General features: G+C 43.7%; 1 protein-coding gene across 3 annotated transcripts in view; it reads left to right on the forward strand.

The window, feature by feature from the left end:
• The window catches only part of LOC138510563 (uncharacterized), a 1,136,503-nt gene that overhangs the window by 969,250 nt on the left and 147,220 nt on the right, over window positions 1–20,033 (forward strand). For all 3 annotated transcript variants that reach the window (XM_069626321.1, XM_069626322.1, XM_069626323.1), the window contains one exon: window positions 7,143–7,174. In XM_069626321.1, the coding sequence (XP_069482422.1) occupies window positions 7,143–7,174 (32 nt within the window). The remainder of the gene's footprint in view (window positions 1–7,142; window positions 7,175–20,033) is intronic.

Here is a 20,033-nt window from a genome sequence, read left to right on the forward strand (position 1 = left end):
TCCTTGTTCCCATGAAACAGTGCCATGAAATTTCAAGTCATTTTCGTTGCCTCTTGGCCATGCAAGCCTGCTTGGGCAGTGTACGGGCCACATTGCACAAGGAGCAGAATCCTGGCCCTGGATGTTTTGCAGGGTGAGGAGCATGCTGGCATGCATAGATCTGGCAAACGCTGACATGCTCTCTTTGTGCTCTCTCATCCTCTGGCCCACAGCTGTGATTGCAGTAGTCGCCATGGACAACTGGCTGCACTGACGGCCCAATGACCTGGCAATTCTCCATGAGAAGCCCTGCATAGAGTCCCGTATGGCCTGCAGATGCTGCACCTCCATCTATGCCAGGTTTTCAAACCTGACCTGGCGGCGCTCCATGGCATACAGCCTCCCCCAAATTGCATCTACTGAATGTTGCGGCCCAGCTTGCGGACAATGGAGAGGGCCAGGTCTGAAGCAGGAGGACCTGAAGTCAGTGTCATCTCCATCAGGTGTATGATTGCCATCAATTCCTGTATAAAAGCTCATCCTGGCAATGGTAATGGCTATCTGCCTCAAGTTATGAGGGGGAGTCAGGGGGAATATGCATGGGTGCAGGTTTTGTGCCATGTGTCACACTGGCTGGTTGTGCTCCTCAGGGATCGCCACCGGTCCGGCTGTGGTGTGGCAGTCTCAGCTGCTGAGGGAGGCGCACCTTCAGCTGCATGTAAAGTGCCTGGATCATGTGCTGTTCTATTTGTGCCATGTGCAGTGCTGATGGACAAGCCACTCGGTACACTTGTGGGGACTTTGGCTGTTTCACCACTTGGAATGGCTGGCATGGTCTGCTGTGCTTTGGCCTTGGTGCGTTACTCCTGCTCTTCCTCACGCTTTTCCCATGGTGCAGGGGTGGAGGTTGGTGAGCTTCCAAAAGTGGAGGTCTCCTGGGAAGTAGAGGGCCCCGCCACATCAGCCTGAGCTGACTGTAAACATTTTGGGTGGATAATGACATGCTGTCAGACATCATGCATGCTAGTATGTGGACTAGTGATACACTGATGCAACCATCTTGTTTGGCCACCGAAAACAAACAGTGTATTGTATGGACTTGCCTATTGAATTATGACTTCTTAGTCTAACAACTTTTCTACTATTGTTTTTAGGTGAGGGGTAGCTTATTGTATTATTGTGAATACTAGCAGTTGAGTATACTAGTATTTTGTGTGGTGGACATTCAATGGCATGACCAACATGTTTATTGAAAAGTTGAATTGCTCCTAGTACAGCCCAAGATTCTGCATATGCATTTATTAAGTATTCATCAACTTTATTTGAAAAAGCGGATTCAATACCATCTTCTCCTCTAGAGCATTCTCAAATGTATAGTGGTGGCCAGGCTTTAGCTGCCAAAAGGCCACCTTGTTTTAAGTAGTACCTCAGACTATTTTGGTTGTCCCCCCTCTAAGTGGATTGCAACTAAATGAACGTGCTCATTGTCTATCACTTGTCATGTGTGAGTCCTGTGGAAGTAGTTATTTCTATTTACTGCTGAGTATGCATATTATTTAATGATGTGTGTGTTTTTCTTCAAATATGGAAAACCCTGAACCAGAATATAAAACGACTTCTATCCACTCACTGTCCTCTTTAGTTACTGGAATTATGTGGGGCTGTAGCTTACTTGAAGAACTGCTGTCTGCTTTTCCTCTCCCTTCTTGTCTTGTTTTCCCCACAGGTTTCTGCTCTCCATTGGATGCTTAACCCTGTGCTGTGTCTTTTTGTGGGCAAGAGAAAGTATAATCTTCATCTCTGTGTCTTTGTGGTTCTCTGAGTTGTGTTCTATTTATGAGATAATGTGTAATTCTTACTGCAACTTTATTTAACCCCCTCCCCCCACCCCTTGTTCCAATTGGATCCTGTTTAAGGATACAAATGTCTCTTTCAGAGGAGATTGCTCTGTCACGGTTGGTGCCATGAGTGCTACAATCTTCTGCTATTTTGGATAGGCTTGCATTGCGCAGCCTTGCCTGTTCCCCTTGATTTGCGAAGGTAGTTCAGACTTTTACTATGTGTTCCTCCCATTTCTTCTGCTTTCTCTGTTTTGGGTCTTTTCGAGATCCTTCACCTGGGCATCTATGCCAGTGATCTCTACCGAGAGACATATATGTGGCTGATCCTATGTATCCAAACTAGATTTTCCTTTCTTATTCTTTAGGAAGTAAGGCCAGTCTCAATACAACATCTAGTCTAGCAGGTTCTCTTCTACCATGGCAAGGTTTCCCATTAGCTGTGGCTCATCCTAGCCTCACTGCTGCAGTTGTCTCTTGGGGGTGTATTATTTCCCTTAGGCTATTGAATAATTCTGAAATTGATGAGGTGCCTATCTACTACACATATAGACATCTTAAAATGATACCCAGCTATCACAGTTTTGCAATGGTGGACTGCATCTTCTTGGCATGATCATGGCTATTGATCTATGCCTTTGTTGCGGAGTTACATAAGAGAACGCTGTCTCAAGTTGACTCAATGGAGTGGCATACCATCTGGGTATTTCCTGTTGCTTTGTTAGGCATGAACCCATAAGAGCATTGTGGGTACATAATGAGAGTTCCCCTTCTTCACTAGTTGAAGCTTGACTTGGTGCTGGTGCAGTTCCTAGTGCTGCTATCATGTGCTCTGATTGTGTTAAAGTATCACTTTGATATGATATACTGTTGTCTAGTATATCTGTTTGGGTGAAATCTGACTAGGTGTTGCAGTATTAATCCCTTTATATTAAGGTCCCATGTCTAGCAGCATTTTCAGGATATCTTAGTTTGTCCCCAAACCAATTTTGATGGTCTATGTTTTTGAACGATAATTCTGAATTGCAATATTTTGTCTATATACTTCATTATGCAAAAGGTGTCAAATAAACCTCCTATTTTTGCATGTATATTCATGAATGTGAAATGTGTCTCTCTAGTAGACCACCTGGTTGCGCCACTTCCACACCAAAATGAGTGCTAGTATTTAGAACACCTCCATCTGCCAGCCATTTGTTTAGTGCTCGATGGCAGGTATTGGAAAATCAATATGTTGTGGTGGGTACGACATTCTATTATTGCTTTTTACTAGATTTCTCTATTATTGTCAAGATTGAAAACCTTAATAGCCCCTCCTCAGTGACTAGATAGGGGGAGTGTATACTACCTCCTAAAATAAACGGAGGTTCTAGATGTTAAACTCTAAATATATTTTTCAAGGTGCTTGGAGTCCTCTGTCATGACTACCCAGATCCCATTAAACATTGCCAATTATCATGGTGACTTAGATCCTTAAATCTAATGAGTGCCAGCAGCCATGGCTGCCTAGAGTTGCTATTAAAGGTAATTATTCAACAAGCTGACTTGGTTACTCATTTGTAAAGTGACACTGCTGTTCCTGATTTTTCTTGCAGACCCTTTTGCCTTTTCATAGAGAAGCCTGGGCCTACTTGTGCATGATCAGGTTTATGGTGGGCTTGATCTACCATGATGTTACTACTACAGATGTCACCTAAGGTGGTCTCACTTTGTCCATTTACCTTTCCAACAACTGGTGTGTTTTTCTTTAGATCATGCCCCACATTTCTGGATCAGTCTTCCTGGAGATAATTGCACTATCTTTCAGGGGGTGCTAGTGGGTTCCGCTTCAAAATCAAGATTGGCCGGCTATAGAACCAACGGCTTAGCTCTTGCATGGAGGGTCTTTCTTTTCCAGCACACCTTTGGATTGCAGTGGCCACTAACTTTACTGCTCCAAAAGATTTAAGTTTTGACATGTTGCCAGGACCTACCATTGTGTAACCAAACCCCTCATTTGTGGCACTTGTCAGAAGAGAATCTTTGGAGATTGCTATTTTGGAAGTCAACTTGTTTCTGAAAAGATCTGCAACCTTTCTTATTTATTTAGTAATCATCGCACAGAGAGGAGACAGTCATCTTGGATTCAAGAAGATACTAACACAAATATGTAGACCAATTAATGTAGTCTAAAATGTGCTGATCCGCAATAAGGTGAAAGATCCCATCAAATGAGTGTACTTCATTCCCACTAACCAAACCATACAGGTTTGACATTGCACAAATGACTTGACGTTCCCAGCTTACACTTGCTTTCTTTTGTGAGTCATGACAGAGTACTTGATCAGTGACTTCCCAAACATTCTCACAAATGGTTCCATTCATACTCTTTTTGCCCACTTTCTTGCAGCTCCAGAATTGGTTGACTACCACCCATGGGATGTTATTTCAATTAGCAAGAAGTATTGTCATTTTCACACACTTTATTGGATAATTCATCCAAGCAACATTACCATCATGCATCATCTGAACATGAGATATATGTATATTCTCTTCTTTCTTCGGCATAGGAGGGCACTGTCAATTTGGTTCAGAGAATTTCAAAACAGGATCTGTTTTCTCAATTGTTCGCCTGGAAGAAATCAGAAAATTCTTTCAGATGATCTAAGCAAGTGGATGATAAAGAAGGGTAAAAAATAACTACTAGAGGTACAAATGTCGAAATACAGGTTGGAATATAGAATTACAGGTGTGAGATTTAGTTGAAAAAAGTTGTCACAGGAGTTCAGGGGGTGTCCCCTCTTAAACGGTATTTGTAGGGCAAATGTAGGTAGAAAGTAAGATGGGTTAATGAAATGACATTAAAAACCAACAAAGATGGGAATCAAATTATTAAAAGGTCCACTAGATCGCGGTCTCAGACTATAGACATAGACTGCATGTAGATATTAGGCCCTCCTTTCAGCTCCATGCCTATCCAAAAGCAAATTCAATAAATATGGCTTTCGGAATCTAGGGCCACTGTTTTGGAACCAGTTGTGGACAATGTTGTAATGGGATGGCAGTTCATTCACGTGGCCCTTTGAAATGGTACACTCCACAGGAGCACACGTAAAAGGCATTCTCACATATTCACTCACAACCTATTATATCAGATATAAGAACTTTTAGAGGTAAAGGCATTGACCTGCTCTTATGCCTCACAGTTGTTTTGTTGGATTTTCTGTTGTCATTGAGCGAAAGTTATCCCAATGTTGGCATAATAAAAGGCTATTTTACCATAATGTATACTTGAAATAGAATGCCCAAACAGTTATTACTTTGTAGTTTCTACTGTTTTCATTTTCGTTTTCACAAGCTTTGGTTAATTCCTTACGGCCTAACCCATTTGTGAATCCATACGTGGACATACATCATGGTTTTGATAGCGCTTGTTTTTGAGCCTGTTCACTTTTGCCCTCTAGTACTGCTAACAACGAATGTGATTTTCTTCAGAGTATTTGCGTCTGCACCCTAGCTAGGTGAGCTGCTGGTTCATTGTGTGGCGTCCGCTCTCCTGTTTTTGCTACAAGGAGAACGGGACTCTTAGCCCAAGGCCATTCTTTTTGTATGGAGTGATCCATACATTCCGGTACTCAGTTGCAGAAACTATAGGCTTGGTTACCAAAATTCAGTGGGTGGTCACTGGGCCCGGAAAGAAAAGCCAACTACTGAAGAATCTCACTTTTGTGGATTGTCCGGTGGATTAACCCTTTAGATGTGGGATACATTCTGTTACAGTGTTACCCGAATGTACTATTCAACCTTGCAAGTACATATATGCCACCTGCTTATTACTGAAAACAGTAGTGAGCACATGGTTAGCAAGTGAAGGGTTAAAGCCATTTATGAATTGGAGAGATCGGAGGTCCCTGAAAGTATCAGAAGATAATCTGCTATAGTTCAGGCAGATACCTCTGCCTTGTAAAAGGGTGTCCCTTTGAGGTACTTGGCCAGGCTGCTACATGAACACTTTTGCCAAGTGTTACCTTTTGGATTTGTTGATAGAGGATGACACTTGCTTTGAGTGGTCTTTTTGCAATGGTTGCTCATAATCTTTTCCCACCACATTACTGCGCTTCTACATTGGGAGTGATTCTAAGGATGATGATGGGATGAAGGTGTGCATTAGAAGCACACATTACTTACTATTACATAGCTAAGTGCCAAGACTATCCCTTCATGCTATCCGCACTCATTGTAACCACGTGTGCCTATTTTGTACTCTTGTATATACTGTATATATTGCCTGTTTCCCTCATTATGCTTTGTTTATATTCCCATTGTCAATATATACATTTTATATTTTGTAACCAAGCTTCGCATATTCTTGTAAATGCTGCACCCTGATACCCCTGGGTACATCCACGCATTATAAATAATAAAACAAACAAACAAACAAACCTTTGATAATTTTGCTTCTGGTGCACTATCCCTGCCAGAAAATTCTATATCCACGCTCTTAACCCTCTAAGTTCCGAGGGTGATTATATATAACCTTGTTGTGTTCACAATTATGGAATTTCCACCATTTCTCTGGCCTCTGCAGGGTGTGGGAAACTGAGTGGAACTGAGGTCAAGGGGCACACGCAACACTAGTCATACATACACCCCAAATATAATGTCTGGCAGCTTCATGGGGTCATGACAGAGCGTGACGGATCTGCTCTGGTGCCCCCTCCCCCCCAATGGCTATTTAAATTGTTTGGAGCCTATCAACATTTGGAGTTATTTGCAAATATGAGGGACATTTGGGAGGAATATTGTATCCATCAGAAAGAACATTATTGAAGGTAAGCAATTCGTTCCTTAGTTGTTTTCCATTTGTGCCACTGTTATATTTTACAAACTTAACTTTACATTCACATATGTCCAGCAGTCTTTTTGTGGACATTGTGTTGCCCCTATTCCGGTCCTTGGTGACTTGTCTGCTGGGTGTAGAAAGTATGTTCACACAAATCGGAGTAAGGAGACCACACATTGTGAAGACACGTCAATGTGCTTTAGAATCAATGCTCCTCCTCTCTGATACACGCCAGCACACATCAAGGCGGTGCTCTCACAATTTGGTTTTAGTCACCATGTGCAATGGTTACGTTAGCAGACCGATATATTTTACAGAATTACAAGCATCATCACATCCGGAAACGTTTAGGCATGTTATGAACGTTTGGAAGTTACAGTTGCATGCTGATTGTGACTTTTCATTACACGCATATTTTATATGTATGGTTAGAATTGTAACCATTGCAAAAAAAAAGCATGACTCACTAACCAAAATGTTGCCTCTTACTTTTTTGCTAACAGTGATTCTGGAGTATTCGATCTGAGCGGTGGTGGTGAGTTATCATTAAAAACATATGATTATAATGTTTTCATAATTCAAAACTGTACCTTAATTAGGATAGGCTCTAACGGTAAATTCACATAAACATTTTTCTAATATAATACAATGGAGATATTTCCAATTTCAGAAATTGTTATTGGTAAGAAGTCACCTGTATTTTCAAATCTAGCATGCAATTTCTTAAAGTGCATTTGTGGCTGCCAGCAGAGATTTCAATTAACCGGAATCACAGAGATTGCCGATATGCAGCTAAACAGCCTTTGAAACCATAGTACAGGTGTCTGCACACTGTGGCTCTCCAGATTATCCTTCCTCAGAAATGTCTTAACAAAGTGTTGCTATAATATCAGATTGCTGCTATCAAATATACACCACGTGGGCATCTTGATAAGGCGTGAGTGAAATGGTTGTGTTGCGCAAATGAAGCCAATGTTTGCCATTGGTTCACCCATTAGATGGAAGGCCTACAGCCATTAAATGCCAGGTATGCCTCCTTGTTTCAGCGGGTAAGTAGCCATTATATTAGGCCATACTGCCAACCATCTTAATTTATTGCATTTCTTTTATTTACTTCTGCGCAAACAATAATGCTGTTGCAAAACTCCAGAGACAATACAGTTCCAAAGACTTTGAATCAGGAATCGGTGGTTGCACAGTTCTTGAACTACCTTTAGTTCCTTACTCAAACGATTAATGTGATCAATGTGTATATGAATTTTTTCATAAATATAAAATAACCGTTTAGTAGTAAATAATGTACCTTCTGCAGACTTCCTAGCCAAACATTATTTACATGTATCACATATTTAAAAACAATGGGCCTCATTACGAGGTCGGCGGTAACCGGGGCGGTAAAACCGCCTGGTTACCGCTGGACTCGTATTACCATTCTGCATCCATGATTCCCGGAATTACCAGGGCATTACAACCCCGGTGTCCCGGGAATTCCGGAGGCGGAATGGTGTAAATCCCCATTCACATTGAGTCCTATGGGACCCAATGGGGATGGGGATCATGGAAACACCGGCACCATCTCGTGATGGTGCCGGTGTTTCCTCGTCCGCCTGCAGGTGGGCGGTGGTAAACCTGCCAGTTCAGACCTGGCGGGAACGCCACCTCCCGCCTGCAGGACTCGGGATCGGCGGGCCGGAATTAACAGTGGCGGCGGGTTTAATGCCACTCTTATTTCCGGACCGCCCGTCCTGAAATGAGGCCCAATGTCTGTCTTAGTCTTCAGATTTATTATTGCAACAAAAATAAAATGGTGCCTTTTCTTTTTCTTTTGGTAGTACTGGTACAACTGCTGGCTTATCTGATTTTAATACAAGTAAAACAACTACTGGTACCTCTTAGGGGGGCCCTGGTCCCCAACTATAGAACTGAGGACAGGTAATTCAAAAGTGTAAAATATCCCAAAGGGTTAATCAACTAGTATATTACACCCTTCTTTCCAATTTGCAGATTGAATCATAATACTTATTGAAGTGATCAAACCCTTTTTTAAAACAAATATGGTCATTCTTTTTTTATTATTCTAAAAATCTTAACACAATTGAGTGTACATTATGAATTGCACACATTTAGATCCTAACATTATCTGATCGTGTTGCTGATCGAAAGCTCAATTTATAATACATATGAACACCACATACATTATTCACATGGACAAAACCTACAAACCTTCACATCCATATACCACAATAACAAAAAATTTAACAAAACGAACAATACAAATGGCAACACACAACTAAAATGTGATGTCATTAGTGGTCAAACTCAAAATGTACAAATATGTTCACAAAATGTCATCAACTATACTTTTGGCAAATTGAGTCAGCATTTTGTAACACTGCCTTCTTCAGGACTAGCTGTCTTTTAGCATGTTAGGGATGCATTACTCTTTAGGACACTGTAAATAAATAATAGAGTTATCTGAGGTACTGATTTTTGAACAATCACAGTCACTCAAATGACTGGCGTACAGCTTGTTTCTTTGCAATTTAGCCAGGGCAGTGAGCCTCGTGTAGTAATCAGGACCACCACTAGTATACATAGTGTCTGAGAAACTAGGCTCACACATCAGTTTTAGGTGGCGACAAGCAAAAACATCTTTATAGCCGTCTAGCAAGACAACATTGCACGCATCCAGCTTCTGTCAGGAACTGACCACAACAACGTGCACTGTACTCCAGACACCTCACCTTTATAAGTCACTAGTCAGCTGACAAGGAACATTCTAGAAACTCTAGCTGTGTGTTCTGGCAGAAGACATCCCTCCTCCCACAAACAGAATATAGACCTGTATTCACGTTTAGTCCTTCCCTGGTGTCCACTTCCAGTTACTATATCACATGAAAAGTCCTTCCAGCAAGCTGCCCACCGAGGGGCACACCTGCCCTACCAACCATGTCAGTGTTCGTGCTCCCTGAGCATCCTTTCATTGCGCCAGACACAATTCGTTTAGTAAGTCACATCGGCTCAAACACCATGTCATGAATTCCTGGTAGACCAAACTTTCCCCCTTTTTTCGACTCTGTGCATTGCTAAACGTTTGGATCAGTGAAGGCAATACCAAATCCCGACACATTCTGCTGATAGGAAAACAATAGAAACAACACAAATAAGGTAAAGCCGTGGGTAAAACACATTGTTCTCTTTTCTTCGACCTTCCCTGTTTGCACTCAAGTGCAATATAGTGCAAGTATAGAAAACATTTATTTCCATTGCATTTTAGACTAGTCCCTCGCACTGTTACAAATAGTACAGTTTTCATGGGAACTGGTTTTATGCAGACACACCTTTAATGCTCCCCTATATTGCAATAGACATTTCAATATTCCTCAGGACGTCAATCTCTCTCCAATTCATCTTAGTAATAAAATACATCATCGCTAATTCTGATACTGGAATACAACATTTTGATTTTTGTTGTTTGAGGGGGTCGGAAGTTGATTACCATTACAACGTTCCCACTACATCTGCACTTAAAACAACATACAAAATACCTGCTAAAATAGCAAACAGTATCAGGCTGAAGCCGATGGAAACTGAAGGTTTCTCTTTGGCAGTTTCTATCAAAATACCAAATACATCAGAGCGCACAGGGTTACATACTGGTATGCTATCTGAAGTGCCCTTTTTCTCTTCATCAAATACATCTCCATATATATTAATCTCCTTTTTTATGTCTTTGATTTTCCGCACCCACAGCAATAATTCAAAAAGGTTTTCAAATCTGTGTAATACCAGATGTGTCCAGTCTGCTACACATCCTGGATGTAAACTTACCACTTGGGACCTTCCTGCACCCAAAATGTATTATAGACCCTCATACTGGTTCTCAGCACAGAATAGATATCAACAGAGGATAACGCTGTAATTTGTTTGCAACTACTGTTGCCCTGAAGCAGGACTGTACCCTGGAGGGTAATGTGTTCTGCAAATCCTTCACAACATATCTAATTCTACACTACAAAACCTGTGCTCTGAGTAACTTACTGAGACATTGGGCCTCATCATAAGGTTGGCAGTATCCCAGCGGTAATTGAGCCAGGATACCGCCAACGCAAATAGAGTTACTGCTACTCGGTACGGCGCTATTGGACCCAATGGTTTTTTTTCGGTGCTATTAGCACCATCAAAATCAGTGCTGCACTAGTCGGGCTGAAAGCAGGCAGAAAGTGGATATTTTTACAACTCCAACTTTCCACCCAACTCGTGGTTGTGTCAACCCTTTAATGTGGCGGTAATAGTGCTACCGCTGCATTTCAGGGCTACCACCCAACTTGTGATGAGACCCATTGTAGCTGTGTTGGCTGTAGGGGCCATAATGGCCAATTGGCACCTAATACTATCCATAAGGCTGGGGTTGTTCCTGGGACAATTGTTAGATAAAGAGCTAGGCTTCCAAGTGGCCTTACGTCCCACACTTCTCGATTGGCTACCCAGTCCATTTGCACTCTTCCCATGAACCCGGTATGATCTGACTTGTTGGAGCCCATACACAACAATCTGGGGCCTTAGCTTGAAAGAGGTGCAGCAGTGGTTGGCAATTACAGCTGCTATATTTTCACGTTTTCCTCCATGCCAGAGGTCTATTAGGTTACCAGAGTCATTGCCAAGTACCCGCGGCCAGGCTTGATGTCACACATATTCTCTGATTCTTATGAATTGGGTGTGGAGGAAGTATTGCAGCTCCACACAGGCAAATACCCATTCCAATACCATTCTTGATGCGATATTACAGCTAGGTTGCATCAATACTTCTTTGGCAGTTGAGATCAGAGGGGAAATATTGTTTTACTTGCCAATATTGGTGTCAGTTTTCATGAGTTATGCCCCAGCAATAAGTCCAATAGCTTGTCTGTTTCAACTAGATGGTCACTCTGTGACTGGTCCCTATACAAACTCCACACTGCAAGGGCTGCATTTTCTCCATTGCATACTCTATCCCTAACATCCCTCTGTCCTCTATCAGACAGTAACACTTGCTGCTGCTGCGCTAGATAGCTTGTTCTCCTCTCGAGCAATTAGGAAACTGAGACATCACCTGGAAGGCAGACAAAGGAATTCAAAACGTTATTGTACCTAGCAATGCATTTACATTTTTGCACCCATGCATCGGCCTTTCTATCTCACTATTTGTATGATACCACATAGACTGAGGCAATACTCTGGTAACACCTTGATACTCTGACATATTCATAGAATCAGCTATTGAGTGGGTTAGACGCTCTGGGTACACCTTGAAACTCAGACAAATTCATAGCATGTGATACTGAGTGGTGGACTATAGAGCAGGAATAGTGCCATATACTGGCCTGGTCGATAGCAATACAAATGGAGTCTATGTACACACAAAGTCAATCATGGTGAGATTCTTTGAATTCAGACGAGTCACCAAATGACATTCTTTGTCATTATGATTTCCTTCAGTTTCCACTTCCTCCCTTTCCATACCTCATTTTCATGCACTTCCAGAATGTCCACTCCCTTTCAAAGGTTTACCTTTCTCATAGTCATTTTACGCATTCGGTGTGGTGCCAAGTCCAGTATCTGTAACAGGCCATTTGAGTATCAGTCAGCCCCCCTCTCCATATGATTACCACAATCTACAAAATACAGGTTAGGAAGATAATAGCAAAACAAATTAGACAGGTATGAAGATTTGGACCGGCTTATATTATTTGTGGGAGTTGGAATAGAGCTAGTGGCAGGTTAAATTCATGTTTGTTCTACTGAAGCAACAGTAGGTGGCTGTTCTGTAGCTACTATGCCCTTTACATAGTCTGTGTCAGCCAGCCAGTTGGGAAGTGCATGGCAGGGATGAACATATGCCCTTCCTTGTATTTCGCTGGTGCTGGAAGAAAACCTATAAGTAAGTCCACTCCACAGTCCTTTGAGCCTTCTAACTTGCAGGTCCCTCTTTGCCAAATCATTAGGGTATCATCGGCATTGCAAGGGCCATGATTGAACCTCTGAGATGGTCACTAAACCTGTAAATTTCACTCTTTTAAGGCTTTTATTTGGCTAGTGATTGTTCATGGTCTTGTAAAAGGGATGAGTCACTTGCTCTGGACAAACTACCACTACTACGCTAACCAGGAAACCTTTAGGCTTATTTTTCGGGTGCAACACTTTGTTTACAATGAGAAGCATTCACCGAAGCCAAAATCACATTCTCTTTAAGGATTATTCCAGTAAGCAAAGGGACCTGAAAAGGGCTCTGCCACCTTATATGATATGATATGATATGATAGGTTATTTATTACGTGCTTAATACCCAGAGGTTTCTAAGCACTGACCCGCGGATCGAACCTGTGTTGCTTCATGTCATCTTGCTTCCAAGGCGAGCACGTTGCCCCTAAGCTATCCTCCCGAGACCTATGAACTAATGATGTCTTCCTCTGGAACTGATGGACCATGATGTAGTCACCAGACTGGAGTGAGTGGCAGGCCTCCTCTGGCTCCTTCAGCAAGGTTTCTGGGACCTCCATATGAACATGCTGGATAATGCAGATCATGTTTCTGCAATAGATAATACGCATTTAATCTGTCAGGTGGATATTAACGGAAGCCAGCTCTTTTGCACCTTTCAGTCTTAACAAATACTGATAATAATGGCTTAATATGTTGACCTGTTGCATTTCCAAAAGCGACCCTGCTACTCAATGGTTGATGTGCTGCACAGTGGGCCTCATTACGAGGTTGGAGTTAGCCATGCCGTTTATAGCGGCATGGCTACCCCCAAACTTGGGTCCGGCTCTGGGTCCCACGAAAGGGGAATTACCGGGCCATTCCGACCTCAGCAGGCCCGGTAATTCCCCTTTCATGGGACCCAGAAGCGGTACGTCCCCATTCCCATTTGAGCCCCCGTTGCTACTATCCAGTTCTGCTTGCGGGTGCAAACGCTTTGAATTTCAAGGAAGCGTGGTGGATGTACAAACTCAAATCCACAACTAAAGGCCTCAACGACAATTCAGCACTTAGCCCTCTGTGCTAACCTTACCCGGTCCTTTGTAGGCCCGTCTCCAGCCTTCATTAATAAAAAGCTGTTCTACAAAATATGAATGATATATGTGTTCATTAGCAGTTTGTGGTTGTTACAAATGGTGAATGCCCCATTCAATTGGGTGTTTGCAAGGTTTCAAACTATTGTGCATTTAAATTGTATTGCATGCATTTGAATTCTAGATGGTAGGACCACCCCCCAGTTATAGCTTTATAGGCCCTCCACTCCTCCCTGTGGGCAGCTTCTTTTTATCTATACTTTTCTTGATATAGCGCACGCTATATTAGAGGAATGGAAATGATCTAGTCTGTTGCTATAGGCATGCTTACATATGCCTTCCTAATTCGCATTGGTCACTGACTTCCTTTACCTTTGTAGTTCCAGTCCCATTCCCCTCTCCGCCTGCTCTGCTCTGCTCAACTTCTAGAGCTAGAGATTACCTCACCATGGAGCAAACTTTTAGCTTTTCAGAAATTGAAATCAATTACATCATACAAGGCCCATCCCTGTTATACATGGAAGGGGTTCAACAGCATCTAGCATCCACAGCCACAGGAGAAGACCTTTTGAACCTCAAAAAACACTGTTTTAGAACAGACGTGCACGGGCACTTCCTCAGAGAATATCTTAGAGTCAACATGATCCCTCTTGGACTTACAATACGTAATGAACCAGCCCTCTTTCTCGACGATCAAGAATACATACAAGGCTTCAGCAAGATAGCCACTAAATACAGCCGTGACCTCATGGCTCTGACCGTCACCACCGCACAGAGGATCCACTCTTTCATTCTCAAAGACCTCAAAACAGAAGAAAAAATGTCTCACTGACGATACATTAACTAACGCCCGTGAGAAACTCAAAGAGATTGACAAAGAATTGGATACTTTCATGGCTTCCACTCTCGAAAAAAAGCATGAAAAACTTGCTAAAGACATCAAGAACTTTAAGATAGAACACGTTTGCCCCTATCTCGCCGCAGATTACAAGGATACCAAACACAAAGAAAGAATGGCGAAACAAGGTAGCGCTTCAAGAAACAGACGCAGGGGGGTGTCCTTCTCTGATACCACAAGCTCAGATTCATCTGCGGAGGACCAATTGCAGACCAGAAGCAGACAAACTAACTTTGGCCAATTCCAACCATTCCAACAACCACCTATAATGCCTTTTGTAGGCCAGGGGGGTCCTAGAGGAGGATACTGGGGCCCATCCCAACAACCTCAGTTCTCTACTACAACTCCCCCCAGTGGGGCTATCCGAACAGTCGCTGCATGAACAACCGGAGGTGCTAACCATGACCCCTATTTTCAATCTCTCTGGGTACCCTCTTAATAAAGATGAAACATCGCTACTAGCTAAAGGACTCTCATGTGTTCCCACTAACCATACTGATTGGTTCCTGCTGGACCTTGAACTTGCCAATTTCTTTAGAACCATCAGGATGAAGACCTACTTTTTTGACAAGGATCTCCCAACATTACCAGATGACACAGGCCTTAGGCCTAAATCTGATTTCCTCCCTAGAGACTCTGAAACACCTGCCTCCATCCTTACCTTTGAAAAATGCATTCCAGAAGAGATCGTGAAACTCCAGTTTACACCTGAGCAACACAGACAGAACCTAACCTCAGGTGAAAGAAAAGCGCTCAAAACCTTAGGTGAAAATAAACTACTGGTGATCAAACCTGCTGATAAAGGTGGAGGTATTGTGGTACAAAATACCACCCAGTACAACAAAATGGTGTTGTCTCTCCTCAATGAAGAGGGTAACTATAAGAAACTTAAAAAGGACCCAACAGCGGACATAAAAACCAAGATCCAAGAAGCCACCAGCTATGCATTGGAACACAACTGGATCTCTGACAAAGAAGAGACTTTTCTAAATACCTCAGAAGGAAGAACCCTGTAATATATGCTCTACCTCAAATTCACAAGAACAGTACTGTACCACCAGGAAGACCCATTGTCTCAGGTTGTGCATCCATTCTGGAACCCATCGGTAAATTCATCGACCATTTTCTCAAACCCCTCAGCCAGCGCATACCCACCTACTTGAGAGATACCATGGACACAATCTCCAAATTTGAAAACCAACCATTCAACCCACAAGAAGATTTCCTAGTGACGTTTGACATCAAAAGCATCTACACCTGCATTCCACAATGGTGTGCCGCCAATGACCTCTGCCTTAACGCCAGTAAGACTGAGATTCTACTCATCGGCACACCCACTCCCTCCTTTCCTGCAGCTCTCTGGCCGGCCTCCCTTGGCCCTCTTCCTGCCCCTACCTGCAAAGCTAAAAACCTCGGGGTCATCTTCGACTCCACACTCTCCTTCTCTCCTCATATTTCTGACATCTCTAAGAAGTCACACTACCAGCTGCACCTCCTCAGAGGTATTCTTCCCTTCCTCTCCTTCCCCCAGAAGCTCACTGTCTCCCGAGCCCTGGTTCTCTCAAGGCTGGACTACTGTAACAGCCTCTATCTTAATCTGCCTGCCTCCACTCTCCGCCCTCTGCAACTTATCCAGAACAGAACTGCGAGACTTGTCCTTGGCCTCAAGCCCAGGGACCGTATCTCTCCAGGACTGAAATCTCTTCACTGGCTCCCAGTGGCTGCGAGGATTAAGTTCAAAACCCTCTGCATTGTCCACAAGGCCTTCTGGGGCCTGGGGCCACAATACCTTCAACTCTCTCTTCCTAAATATCTGCCTTCACGAGCCCTTCGCTCATCCGTCTCCAACTCCCTCATGGTCAGCCGCTTCTCGAAGCAACGAGCTGGGGATAGATCTCTCTCCGCAGCAGGGGCCTCCCTCTGGAACAGCCTTCCTGCCTCCCTGAAACTTGAGGAGAACCATCTCCGGTTCCGGAAGCACCTCAAAACCTTCCTCTTCGCTTCTGCCTTCTCTCTCCCTCTCCCCTGCTAAACCTGCTAAACTCCCCACTGAAGTTTGCACTAAACCTGCATCTGGGCCACTCTGTGACCTCGGTCCAGGGCCCAGCCACTCTCCACTTGCACTGCCTCCCTGGCTCCCCCTGCACTGTGGGACTGTCACTGCATCCCTACAGCCCCCTTCCCAGCACTTGCTCTGCACTTACCTCGCACTTGCCACCAGCTGGCCCTTTTATTATTATTTATTATTTTATTACGCTACTTACCTTGTGCTGCACTTTCCCCCCCACCTCCTCCCCCTGCACTTTCTCCTTTTCCCCTTACCTCTGCACTTGCGCGATCTGAATGACACCTGGCCTAGTAGGATCGTTTGTCTGTCTTCCCCTTGTTTCCCCCCCTCCCTGCCTCGTCGCGCCTTGAAACACTTGTGTATAGGCGCGTTACAAATACCATATCATATCATATCATATCACAACACCAAGCATTGGAGTGCATAAGAAACCATCTCACGCAGCATATGACACAATGAAGGGTGCCCATCAACTTTATCATCGAATTACTCGAAATAGCACTTACCAACAACTTCTTTGAGTTTAACGACACCTTCTATCTGCAAACATGTGGGACGGCCATGGGAGCCGTCTTTGCTCACATCATGACCATTATTTTCATGGCCGAATACGAATTGGCACATGTTCTCAGCACCTTCAACCCGTACCTTGACTCTGTCACCTCTTGGTTCAGGTACATTGATGATATTATCTTTCTTTGGAAAGGAGACAGCAGTACCCTTGAGCAATTCTTTCAGTGGCTTAACTCACGCACAGTGGAGATACAATTTACCATCAACAAAAGCCATCTGAAAATTAACTTCCTGGACCTCACAATAACACCCAAAAACAACAAACTCGAATGCTCCATTTTTAAAAACCCACAGACAGAAACACGGTACTTCATTACAGCAGCCACCACCCTAAAAGCATACGGGATAACCTCCCGTTCGGATAGTTCCTCGGGATACACCGCAACTGCACCCAGCTTGAAGAATTTCATGAATACTCCAACATTTTACAGCTCAAACTGGCCTCCAGGGGTTACCCTAATAAAGGTATTAAAAATACCCAAAGAAGAGCCCGCTTCACACCCAGAGAAGCCCCCCTGACACCCAAACTACATACCGATACTTCAGACAAGATTATGGCCTGTGTTACTACCTTTGGCCCGACCACTTCTAAACTCAAGGCGGCAATCAGGAAGTTTTGGCCATTAGTTCAACTTAACCTACCCGAGGAACCTAGGCCCAGGATGGCACTAAAGAGGTCTAAAAACCTCAAAGACCTGCTCACCAACTCCAAAACCAGTAAAAATAGAGCACGCTCCACTTTGTGGAATATGAGGGAGATCCGCGGATACCATCCCTGCGGACAGTGCACGGCGTGTAGACAAACACAGAAAATCCATTCCTTCACTATTGAAAGCAAAGATTGGCAAATCAGGCACTTTTCGAACTGTAAGTCTGCCAACGTCATCTATGTGATCCAATGCCCCTGCGGTCTCCGATACGTAGGGCAAACTTCAAGACCCATTCATAAACGCATTGGGGAACATAGGTCCAGAATTCATTGTAAAAATTTGACCGCTCCCTTGGTCGACCACTTCAACGAATTCCACCATGGCCCAGATTCCTTTACCTTGTGGGTGGTGGACAAAGTCCAAAACAGGACCAACATTGCAAACGCTTTGAATTTCAAGGAATCGTGGTGGATGTACAAACTCAAATCCACAACTAAAGGACTCAAAGAGGCCCAACCAGAACAATTCAGGACTTAGCCCCTTGTGCTAACCTTACCCGGTCCTTTGTAGGCCCGTCTCAAGCCTTCATTCAGTCCCCCTCCAATTGACTATCCTTCCTTCCCTTACCTCTCCTGTGCCGTGCTCCCTAGCTCTGTATGCCCCCTCCCAACTTGATGCTCCTAGCATCAGATCTACAGTATCTGTGTTCTTGGTGCTTCCACTGCCAATGCTCTCCACAGCTACAACCACTGTGCCAGATCTCTAGATGCTTACTTACTAACTCCTGATATGTACTTCTGAATATCCGATGCCGTCTACTAAGTGCTGGTGTTCCTGTACACGATGTACACGATGTGCTGTACTTTATGCTTTTTGTATATGTGGTGTGTTTTGCCAACCTAGACCCACAATGCCTGGGCCTACTGTAACTTTCCACTGTACTGTACACTACCTACTGACACTAATGTTAGTTTCTATACGAATTCATTCACAATCTAACAGGCCTTGCACCGCTGTAACTACGCGTAATTGTTCTGCCCTGAGTACCATTCACACAGCAGGATCACGCCCCTTGCTGTGCTCTCCCAATGCCCCCTGCAGCATCTCTACACAGCATATGAACAGTGTCCTTCAGCACACATAATGTGACACATAGGCATTGGCCACTTCCTATACGGCTTTCACGCAATGACTTCAGGCTCATACGAGAGCCTCGCAGTGTCTCCATTTCCCTGCAACGGCCCCCAACTGGGACGCTCTCCCACGCATATGCGCGCGGACGACAAGAGACACTGCTCACGTGCTGCCTCTGCCCGACTGAGAGACACTATCTCCAGACGCATGTGCAATAGCCTTGCCCTCCTCCGGCTATATTTAGCTCCTTTATGCCTGAGTCAGCACAGGCATCATACTCAGACACCGGTCCCTCACCAGAGCGCCCAGACTCAGCAGGTAATCGCCGTTGCCCGTACCTTTACTGGCCCCTCTTTCAGTGAGACCTAGCTTACTCAGAGACACAGCTTGAGTCCTCTGTCTCCCCTTTCATTGTTTCTCTTTGCTTTTTGCCACACAAAGGGTACGCTTCACATCTATTCCGTCCGCCATTCTTTGTGATGGCTTCCACTTGTAGTTCTTTGGTTTCCAGTGCGGTTTCCCCGCAGGACTAATTTCCCAAAAAAAACCCTTGGTGGGAGTTGTTTGTTTCTTCGTGTGCGGTATGTTTAGCCCGTGCATCAATAGGGTTTGCTTAGTCAGTGTCATGATGACAATTTACACCATTAAAATCCAAGATTAATTTCTTGTTACTCTGGGTAATACTCGTCCTTGGTTCTAGAGAAAACCCTATTAAGAAGGAAAGAGCGTGCTTTCTTTGTGTTTTATCTGTCCTTATATCTTTCCATCAGGTTATCAAGATGACCACTGAGAAGGTGATTAGTTTTGACGATAAATATATTGACGAATTACTAGCTAGAGCTTCTATTTTTTCAGGGGAAGGTGAAGGCTCATTAATCTCAAATCTCAGCAATTGGGATCAACTTCTACAACTCAAAAAACGCCTGATTAGGACTGAATTACATGGCTCGATCATGATTGAATACCTCAGAGCAGGTACTCTTCCCCAAGGTTTAATTTTCCACAACGAACCCCGGTTA

The sequence above is a fragment of the Ambystoma mexicanum genome, chromosome 6p, assembly GCF_040938575.1.
Source record: "Ambystoma mexicanum isolate Mex_15411 chromosome 6p, UKY_AmexF1_1, whole genome shotgun sequence".
Classification (NCBI taxonomy): Eukaryota; Metazoa; Chordata; class Amphibia; order Caudata; family Ambystomatidae; genus Ambystoma; species Ambystoma mexicanum.